Here is a 10908-nt window from a genome sequence, read left to right as displayed (position 1 = left end):
ACACCATGCAGCTGAGCACACAGCAGAGCCTGTGCTCCCTGCTTACCTCGTGGCACAAGCTTCATGCTCTCAATTTCTGTCTGTACTCATCTGCTGGCACAGAAAGGAGACCCACGCCAGAGGGGAAGGGGTCTTTCTGTCTAAGGAGAAACAGACTTGCTCACACTTAGCTACCTATGCTGTCCATAGGTTATGCTCAGCTCTTGAACTATTTAACTTAAGATCATTTCTGTTTCTGGCTCATCAGACTGTTTATAGCTGTATTGGATCAGTCCTCCACAGTCCCCATATTATAATTTACATCTGTTTTTTTCTCACCTCCAAGTCTCCAATTCATTATCCCTCATTCTACATTGCCTTTGTGGCTACCATGCTTCATGTGGGAATTTTTGCAATGTGGTTGATGGAGCAGCAGGAAAACACAAATAATTCTACACAAACTGCACAGGTCCTGTATCATTTGTTACCCAGAATAAAAATGACACAGACGCCAATCACCATGGAGCTCAAAGCAGGGGAGATCAAGGCAGAAATTCTTCCCACAGTGTTAAAACATCAAACAGCTGTGTCCTCAACAAAAATGTCAAGCTTTTTGGGTGCAGTACTCATAAACGCTGTTAGCTAGCTGGCCATAGCAGCATCCCTCACTGCCTCCCCTCCATCCCACTGCATTTGTTGTTCCTTGATCCTCCTTCCTCCCTATGCCACTGACTCCTGAAGTGTCTTGCAACACCACATGTTGCCGAGTTTCACCCTAGGCTCTGCTTGGCTCCACACTGTACAGTCCCACCATTCACCTTTAGCAGGACAAGGGACACAGAGGTGCTTCTCTCGCTTTGGCCTTTCTTACGCTTCTTCATTAGCAGCAAAAAGCGTTCTCTGACTGCAAATGATGCAATGTTGTACCTGTACACAACGTGACCCACACCATACAGCCTCGCCCATTTCTGCCCAAGACAGCACACAGCCACAGCATCACCTTTTCAGAACAAGGCCACTCTTGATCTGGTGAGAGGGAATGCACCGTCCTGTGGTCTGAGTTGTTCCAGGGGACAATCGCCAGCATTGCTTATTTCTGTTCCGAATTTGTTCAGCTTCAGGTTACAGTGGTTAGAAACAACTACATGTTTTCCTCTGAAGTTCAGAGGCTGGCTGCACTAAAACAGGGTTGGGTTTTTTTTTCCCCATGCAGACACCTGTAGACATTGTTCAAGTCATGCTATGTACTTAATTTGGATAAACTCTACATTAACCTTGTGCTTGATCTGCATAGTGGGCTTTCCTCACTAACCCCAAATTATTACTCCAATTCTAGAGAGCTCTGTCTGGGGATCAGGCTGTATTTGCAGGATATATCTATGTTAATTGCACACTGTTTGGTGCTGCACACTCCACCTGTTATCTGTACCAGTGGTTAACAAAGATAGGATTCATCTCATCCAATTGCAAACTGAGACAACACTAGTCCTAACATCAATTTGTTTGATCCTTTATAGACACAGGTAGAGATTTTCCCCCTTTCTAGAAATAACCAAGCCACCTGTCTTTCAGACTCAGCTGTAACCACCTGAGCACCATCTCTTTGGCTTTCTGCATTGAAGCAACATTCCTGGTTTTCTCCACACTCAGCCATCTTCCAACACTTCCCAAAGCTGGATGAGGAGCGGCTGAAGTTACTTTGTCTGTTTGGCTTGGAGGAGGCTGAGGGGAGACCTCATGGTGGGCTGCAGCTTCCTCACAAGGGAAGGAGGAGGAGCAGGGGCTGAGCTCTTCTCTCTACAGATCAGTGAGGGAATGGCAGGAAGATGCCAGGAGCGGGTTAGGTTGAACTTTAGGAGAAGGTTCTTTCCCAGAGAATGGTGGAGCACTGGCACATCTCCCAGGGAAGCAGTCACAGCCCCAAGACTGACAATATCCCAGAAGCGTTTGGCCAACGCCCTCAGACACAGGGTGTGAATGTTGGGGCTGGGCTGTGCAGGGACAGCAGTTGGACTCAATGAGCCTTCCAATTCGGGATATTTTATGATTGTATGAAAACGCAGATTTACAGCTGCACTTGAATGCAGCAACCACTTAAAAACATGACCTTTTCAGTCAAGAGAGACTCCTCTGCCTGGCTGCACAGGGGCAGCAGAGCCCGCACGACAGCCACGCGCTGCGCAGGGTCTGCGCGGGCAAAATGGCGCCGGCGACGGCCTCGCACCCGCGCCACGGCCCCGCCCCTCCTGAGCCCCGCCCCCATAGACCCCGCCCCACCATAGACCCCGCCTCTCTGTCATGGACACGCCCACTCCACAACCACACCCCCTCGACACCCGCCCCTCTGTTCTGGTCACGCCTCCATGCGCCACGCCCCTCGCTCTGGCCCCGCCTCCTCCCGCCCCTCCCCGCCGCCCTCGGCAGCGCCCCCTGCCGCGATCCGCGCGCCGCTGCCGGCGCCGCTCGGGAAGATGGCGCTGCGCGTCCAGGTCGGTTGCAGCCGGCGCGGCGGAGCGGAGGGGCGGTGCTGCGGGGCCAGAGGTGCCGGGCAGCTGAGGGAGCCGGGCGGGACCGGCCCGGGACGGCGGGGGTGGCTGCGGGGTCCGCTGAGCTGGGGGCTGCGGGGTGGTGCGGTGCGGATCTTGTGCAGGGTCAGCGCAAGTTGGGGTTGCGGGGCCGGTGTGGGGTTAGTGCGGAGCTGCGGGGTTGGCTCAGGGCTGTGGAGCTGGTGAGGGGTCAGCCTAGGGCAGCGGGGCTGGTGCGGGGTCAGCACGAGTTGGGGGCTGGTGCGGAGCTGTGGGGTGGTGCGAGGTCAGCGTGAGCTGGGGGCTGCAGGGCTGTGGGGTGGTGCGGAGCTGGGGGGCTGGTGCGGGGTCAGCGTGAGTTTGGGGGCTGTGGGGCTGGTGTGGGGTTAGCGCGAGTTGGGGGGCTGGCGTGGAGCTGCGGGGCGGGTGTGGGTTCAGCATGAGCTGCGGGCTGCGGGGTCAGAGCGGGGCTGCGGGGTCAGAGCGGGGTTGTGGGGCTGTGGGGTCAGAGCAGGGCTGTGGGGTCAGCGCGGGGTTGTGGGGCTGTGGGGTCAGAGCAGGGCTGTGGGGTCAGCGCGGAGCTGTGGGGTCAGAGCGGGTCTGTGGGGCTGCGGGGTCGGCGCGGGGCTGCGGGGTTGGCGCAGGGTTAGTGCGAGGTAGGAGCTGTGGGGCTGCTGTGGGGCTGGTGCGGAGTCAGCGTGAGTTTGGGGGCTGTGGGGCTGGTGTGAGGTTAGCACGAGTTGGGGGCTGGCATGGAGCTGTGGGGTGGGTGTGCAGTCAGCGTGGGCCGCAGGGTCAGGGTGAGTTGGGAGCTGTGGGGCTGGTGCGTAGCTATGGGGCACTGCGGGCTCGGTGCAGGGCTGTGGGGCTGGTGCAGGGTCGGGGTGAGTTGGGGGCTGCGGGGTCAGTGCAGGGATGCTGGCCATGCCGTGCTGGTTGCAGCCGTTGTCTGGCTACTGGACCGCTGTGTAGGCACCACTGTGTCTGTGGTCCCGGTACCGGTGCAGCCGTGGGTGCTAACCGGGCAGCGCGCTGTGGTTTTCAATGCTTCCCAGCGCAGCAGCGCGTGGGATGCTCCATTTGTGGCTGCTCCCTGCCCGCGTGTGCCAGCTGCACCTGCACTCCAAACACTTCCCTAGGCATTGGTACACCTCCCACTCTGCTTCTTCTTGGAAAACCAGAGGCAGCCCCACTATCAGCCACTGCTGACAGCGTCTCAAACACACAGCCTCTTGGTGAATGTTCATCCAGATCCCTTGGGATCCCACTGGATAGGTGGCAGTGTTACCGAGGCCATTTTAGGTGTTATTTCAATACTCGGTCTACCTAAAAGGACTCCTAAAATATCTTTCATTAGCAGCTAACGCTAATTTTAAACTGCAGCATTTCAGCAGTTGTTCCCATCCTGTTGCTTTTGCGTAGAGCTGGTGGAACTTTCTTAGTGGAATGTTTTCAGTCTGAAAATGCTGATTAACTACAAAATGTCTGTGGGAATTTGTCAGTGTCAGCAAAACTTTAATCGGGAACCTACCTGGTTGCCTGCCAGTTTGCTTGGCTCCTTGGCTGCTTGCCTGGTGGGTCGCTGCGGAGTAATGCCGAGTCCTTGGCTGGTTTGCAGGCTCCTAGGAGAGCTGCCACTGACTTCTGAGAGCATGAGAGGTGGCACCAGGGGTATCTGGAGAACTTGATTTAGCTTACTCTTGAATGTTTTCCCTCTGTACTCGGCACTGGTGAGACCGCACCTCGAATACTGTGTTCAGTTCTGGGCCCCTCACCACAAGAAGGATGTTGAGGCTCTGGAGCGTGTCCAGAGAAGAGCAACAAAGCTGGTGAGGGGGCTGGAGAACAAGTCTTATGAGGAGCGGCTGAGAGAGCTGGGGTTGTTTAGCCTTGAGAAGAGGAGGCTGAGGGGAGACCTTATTACTCTCTACAACTACCTGAAAGGAGGTTGTGGAGAGGAGGGAGCTGGCCTCTTCTCCCAAGTGACAGGGGACAGGACTAGAGGGAATGGCCTGAAGCTCCGTCAGGGGAGGTTCAGGTTGGATATCAGAAAAAAATTCTTCACAGTAAGAGTCATTGGGTACTGGAACAGGCTGCCCAGGGAGGTGGTCGAGTCGCCTTCCCTGGAGGTGTTTAAGGAACGGGTGGATGAAGTACTTAGGGACATGGTTTAGGGAGTGTTAGGAACGGTTGGACTCGATGATCCAATGGGTCCTTTCCAACCTTGTGTGATTCTGTGATTCTGTGATTCTGTGATTCTGTTATGGAAGCATGACAAAATGGGAAAAAAAAATTCACAGCATCCAACCTTTTTGGTCAGAATGTGAATCTCTTTCTTGAAATAAGTTACACTTCTTTGTGATCAAAAATGCCACCTGTACAGGTATGTTTCTGCTCCTGACTCACTTAAAGCAGCCAGCATCTAACTGGCAGATCCTCTTCATTGTGACACTCTTGTTGTTTTCTTAGGAATCACCTTTTTGCCGTTGATAGGATTTGACAGGAGAAGGTGTCTTAAGGCATTGATTTCATGTGTTTTGTCTCTCAGTAAAAAAGGGATTGTGACAGTCTTCTGTTTTCTTGAAGAAAATATCCATCTAATATAAAGAGCTAGTTTTTAACCTCTCATTGGTTTTTCTGGGTATTTTTTTCCCAATAAAGTTGACTAATATCTTGTTTAGCTGAGTTGCCATCATACACAGAGTGGTTGTATTTGTTCATTTCAGGTTGTATTTGCTGATTTAAGGTTGTATTTTTTTGGATTCACTATCTGAATCAAGGAAAATCAGCACATTTCCTCAGTACTACACAGAAAATACAACCCAGAGAACATCTATCAAGTTCAGAGCAGCCTGAGAATTCTGAGCCGTTTCTGGCCATACCCAAAGCCTACCAATAAGAAACTTCGTCCTAACGTTCTCCTGAGATCAGGCATAGTCCAGATAAAGCATTTCAAAGTGCTGAAGGCCATCAGTCTCAATACCTGATAAACCAACTTTTCTTTTGACATCAGTATCTATTTTTTTTTCAGGCTTGCTTGAAAAATTTATGGTGGGTTTCCCTTGTCCTTCAGAGGTTTGCTATTTTAATGCCTGAATTAGACTTTGATGAGTGGGCTGCTATCCCACTTTTATTCTGGACTTTCTCAAACTTGTTACCAACTTTGTCCAGATTTGGAAGTCAAATAAAGATGAAATAAAGGCCAGTCTTTAACTTTTGGTGGTTGTGACATCATAATTTCTCAGATTGTATTGGAATTGTTCGATTATGAAAAGATGTTGTGGTTTATCTCTGAAGACTATCTTTGATAGGCGTCCTTGTTCCTAAGTTTTATCCCAATTATGTACATTTTATTTTGTATTGTATTATATTTTCCCTGATGTGTACACTTGCATTTTATGAGTCTTAATTTTTACTTCAATTTGCATGGATTTTCCTTCATTTAAAATTGCATTGTCAGAATTGTTACATGTTCCTTATCTTTCCTCCTCTCTCTCTGAACATGGGAGAGAGAGGAGACAGCAACAAAGGATGTCTCTGTTGGGCTCAGTGTTTGAGGTATTTGATCTGTTCATTCCAGAAGCAAATGTGCTATTTTTTTAAATTTCCCCAAAAGAACAAGTATCTTACTAGTATTTGGCTGAAAATTAGGAACTCTGCTTTGATTGCCAAAGACACTAATACTGGCTTGAATTTTTAAAAGGCGTTTGAGCTGAGGTGTAAATGATGGTAGATTGTGCTGAACCACAGCTTTTATTTCCAATACGGCTGGTGAACAGGATTTCGCCTCAAACTTTTAAATGAGACTGGTCAAATACTGCATCTTCTCTTCTTACTCTTCTGTCTAGGCCACACTCAAGTCATGAAATATTTACTGTGTACCTTTTAATGGCATGGCTGGTTCTTGATGAGCGTTCCATACTCTTTGGGAGCTGGATGGATACTAAAGCTGCTGTTCATGTTCAACATGCTCAAAGGGTTCCTCTCTCCTGTGGGACAGGTTCTAGTAGATATAAATCCTACCCCTCACACGGGAAAGGAATATTCCATCTCTCCTTCTTTGCCAAAGAGAACTTTTTCAGCTTCTAAGTGGAGAGGAATTTTAGCTCTTCCACTGCTCCTGTAGCTTCTGAATTGTCCCATCTTTCACTGATATTTGCATCAACAGATATATATAATGCTGGTTCTTTTCCAGGTATGATAGTGTTATGGGCAGTTACACCTCTTAAAATGAAGTTTGGTGGATGTTTTCCAAGTAGCATAGCTCAACTGTTCACTGTTTTCGATCTTTCCATTTCTCTTTGAAAAAACTGTGGACTTCCCATCTGAATCCATCAGAAAAACAGATGGATTGCGTCATATCAAAAAAACCCAACATTCAATAGCAGAGAGAATAAGAAATGGCAGCTTAAATCTCGGAGCTATTTTTGGCTTCATAGCCCAAAAAGCCATCTACTTTTTGGTAATTGAAATGTAAATCAACTGCAAAGCTTAGTGTAGATAATGGTTCATGTTACTGGCATAGTATCTAGGTTTGTAAACATCTAAAGAATTTTTATGTGGTTGAAAAGTCTTCGTGGAATTTTCATTTTTTCTTTCCTAACAGAGTCTGGCAGAACTAGAAGTACTATGTAACCACCTATATGAAGGAACTGATCTGGCACAGCGACTGCAAGCTGAGAAGGTGCTCTTGGAGCTTATTGATAGCCCCGAATGTCTTAGCCAATGTCAACTTCTGTTAGAACAAGGAACAGTAAGTATCTGAAAGATGTGTTATCCGTAAATGTAATTGTGCTTGTGGAAGTGCACATAGGTTTCTCAGTCATGGGCTGTTACCGTGTCAGTACAATGAAGGCAAAATGCTTTTCCATGTTTTGTACATATTCTGTTTCATAAATGATATTCCAGATTTTTTTCATTTGGAGGTGGTCTTTGTAGAAGTGATGATACCTTGCATTAGAGATGGTGAGGAAAAAAAAGGGAAAGCATCTTAGCTTTCAGCATTTTCCGAAGGATTGTAATCAGGGACTCTCTCATCTGTAGAGCAGTGTCAGAGGACAGTGTGGTATAACCTGTTTGAGCTGTTTGAGCATCACCTTGATCATCATTTTGATGCTGTTTGAGCATCACCTTGTTCTCCTTTCTAGCTATTAGCTACAATGGAAAAAGTTGTATTAAACAAACCTTTCAACCCTGCTAATCTGTTATCTGTTAGTTTAAACCATTGTTTTATCATTCATCATTTTCAGTTTTTGATTTCTTGATTAACTCTAGATAAAGTGATAGGGGAGTTGATTCTGGTTGGATAGTCCAAGCTAAGTCCACTCTAATTCTTGCTGTGTTTTTCAAATCATTCAAAAAGAGAAAGAAGAAACATACTTGGAAGTATCTTTAATCTAGGACTGAACCCATGGTAATTATCTCACAGTTTTAAATTGTCAAGTGATTTAAAAACAGGTTGCAAAACTAAACAGTGAAATTACTTATCGATGGAAGGATTTAGGTTTCCACTATTTTATTAGTGTTTCATAATATATGTTTATTTATAATGAAACAAAGATATTACTAAAATATACAGAGTTTATAAACTTTTGGTCCACTTAATAAACATAACCAAAAACTGATAACCAGTCTGATTTCTTTACTGTTTATCAGGTTTTGACTGCCTTTAATTATCCAGTTTCTGAATAATATCTTGATGTGTTTTTGTAGACGTCCTATGCTCAGCTTCTAGCAGCAACATGCCTGTCCAAACTTGTAAGCAGGTCATCTCCATTACCTATCGAACAAAGGATTGACATTCGTAAGTAATGTTTGTGGTTAAAATTCCACTGTGTTAAGTGGATCTAAAACCTCATGTTAGCACAGTAATCATTTAGTGGAGAGTGTTGTGTCCCGAGTTCTTTCCATTTACCAAGCCTGCTATTTGTGAGGCAGGCCTTGTGAGAGAGTGAACATAAGGGCGATTGTGAGCTCTGTCATCATTTCTCTGCGGTTAGCTCACAATTAAGATTTCCCAATTTCAAAGTATGTTAGCTCAGATAACTTCATAGTTAAAAAAAATTTACTAGTTTTTCGAGATAGACTTTGTATTTATCCCACAAGATGCTAGAGGGATTTGGTTCATGTTTATAAAGTGTGAAAGTGACAGATATTGTTATTACACCAGCAGTCAGTGACATGTAACACTGCTTATGATCCACGCTTAACATTGTAAAACTCAGGCCAGGGCAGGCTTTTACATATAGGATCAGGATCCTACAAAATTGTCCTTAGTTTTTAGGATATATGTTAAAGTTGTTGACATATCCTAAAAGAGTACGTGAGTATGTGTTAAGGCTTTAAGAGTGAAAGGCTTTGCATGAGGAACATATGATTCAAACTGGATTTCTAGAAAGTCTGCCCTGCTGTATCAGTTCTGTGGGCTCTGAATATGTGGCTGAGAATCTGCTGCTACTGATTAAAAATTTCAATTTTCTTTTAAGTAATGATTAACTTTACTCAACTTTAATTTTGCACATTACAACGGCTTTTGGAACAGGTTAAATTCATTCTAGTTAGAGAGGAATGCAACTACAATGCCCATTACTCCAAGGGATTTTTGAGATTGTGTTGGGAACGTTCAGTGGAGACTCTTGTCTGAAAAAACTTTTGCCTATCTTGAGATGTCTGTGAGAGCTGCTGTTATGAAATAATCAGTGCCCAGTAGATGGAACTGTAATGAAAATGTTTACCTGCCAGTGTTCTCTGAATTCGCAAACTATCATCATATGTGTCATAGAATAATGACCGTGTACATAATACACTTTGTGTTACTAAATGTTTAGCTGTATTTAATGATTTAACCTAACTTACAGTTATTGTACTAACCATAAGAATATATTTTCTTAAAAATCATGCCGTAAGTTTTTGTTAGAACCATTGAGTTCGTTTTCTTCGGAGAAGACTTGTGTTGCTGATTTTAAAATGCTTCTTTACAGGAAATTACATTCTGAACTATGTGGCATCTCAGCCCAAACTGGCTCCTTTTGTTATCCAAGCTCTTGTTCAAGTCATTGCTAAAATCACAAAATTGGGATGGTTTGAGGTACTAAAAGATCAGCTTATCTTCAGAGACATTATTGCTGATGTAAAAAAATTTTTGCAGGTAGGAAACAATTGTTCACCTCTCTGTTTTTCTATTTTTCATTATTGTTAGTGATTGGATTGTGGCGTCACTAAGTTATACACTTGGGTGGAAAAAGTGTGAAGAGCATTGCTTAAAACAGATCACCCTACAATGAAGAAACAGGGCAGGTTCAGTACTTGTCTGAGTTCGAGTGTTTTGATGCCACGCAGTATTCATAGTGTTGTCATGGGGTTTTCTTTTTCCAGAGCACTTTTTCATAGTGTGGTTGTAAAACATCAGTCCCCGTTGTAAAGAGTGGTGGTAAATGGAGTTACCTCCAGCTGGAGGCCAGTCACAAATGGTGTTCCTCAGGGCTCGGTACTGGGTCCAGCCCTGTTCAGTGTCTTTATCAATGACCTGGATGAGGGGATCGAATGCACCCTGAGTAAGTTTGCGGATGATATTAAGCTGGGAGGAAGTGTGGATCTGCTGGAGGGTAGGGAGGCTCTGCAAAGGGATCTGAACAGGCTGGACTGCTGGGCTGAGGCCAATGGCATGAGGTTCAACAAGGCCAAATGCCGGGTCCTGCATTTGGGGCACAGCAACCCAATGCAGTGCTGCAGACTAGGAGAAGTCTGGCTAGAAAGCTGCCTGGAGGAGAAGGACCTGGGAGTGTTGCTTGACAGCGACTGAACATGAGCCAGCAGTGTGCCCAGATGGCCAAGAAGGCCAATGGCATCTTGGCTTGGATCAGAAACGGTGTGACCAGCAGGTCCAGGGAGGTTATTCTCCCTCTGTACTTGGCACTGGTGAGGCTGCACCTTGAGTAATGTGTTCAGTTCTGGGCCCCTCACCACAAGAAGGATGTTGAGGCTCTGGAGTGTGTCCAGAGTAGAGCAACGAAGCTGGTGAAGGGGCTTCAGAACAAGTCCTATGAGGAGCAGCTGAGGGAACAGGGGTTGTTTAGCCTGGAGAAGAGGAGGCTGAGGGGGAGACCTCATTGCTCTCTACAACTACCTGAAAGGAGGTTGTGGAGAGGAGGGAGCTGGGCTCTTCTCCCAAGTGACAGGGGACAGGACAAGGGGGAATGGCCTCAAGCTGTGCCAGGGGAGGGTCAGGCTGGACATCAGGAAAAAAAAATTCACAGAAAGGGTCTCCCTGGCAGAGGCTGCCCAGGGAGGGGGTGGAGTCACCATCCCTGGAGGTATTTAAAAGATGGGTGGATGAGGTGCTCAGGGGCATGGTTTCGTGTTTGGTAGGAATGGTTGGACTCGATGATGCTGGAGGTCTTTTCCA

At 46.5% G+C, this 10908-nt stretch overlaps 1 protein-coding gene across 6 annotated transcripts in view; it reads left to right on the top strand.

The window, feature by feature from the left end:
• The first annotated feature begins 2401 nt into the window (after window positions 1-2401).
• RANBP17 (RAN binding protein 17) overlaps window positions 2402-10908 on the top strand; it is a 159040-nt gene continuing 150533 nt past the window's right edge. For all 6 annotated transcript variants that reach the window (XM_054079560.1, XM_054079556.1, XM_054079559.1 and 3 more), the window contains exons 1-4: window positions 2402-2468; window positions 7111-7257; window positions 8217-8307; window positions 9485-9651. In XM_054079560.1, coding sequence (XP_053935535.1) covers window positions 2451-2468; window positions 7111-7257; window positions 8217-8307; window positions 9485-9651 — 423 coding nt within the window. In that variant the 5' untranslated portion in view covers window positions 2402-2450. The remainder of the gene's footprint in view (window positions 2469-7110; window positions 7258-8216; window positions 8308-9484; window positions 9652-10908) is intronic.

This window comes from Cuculus canorus, chromosome 14, assembly GCF_017976375.1.
Source record: "Cuculus canorus isolate bCucCan1 chromosome 14, bCucCan1.pri, whole genome shotgun sequence".
Lineage (NCBI taxonomy): Eukaryota > Metazoa > Chordata > Aves > Cuculiformes > Cuculidae > Cuculus > Cuculus canorus.
The sequence above is the reverse complement of the archived record's forward strand: the minus strand, read 5'-3'. Positions and strand labels throughout refer to the sequence as shown.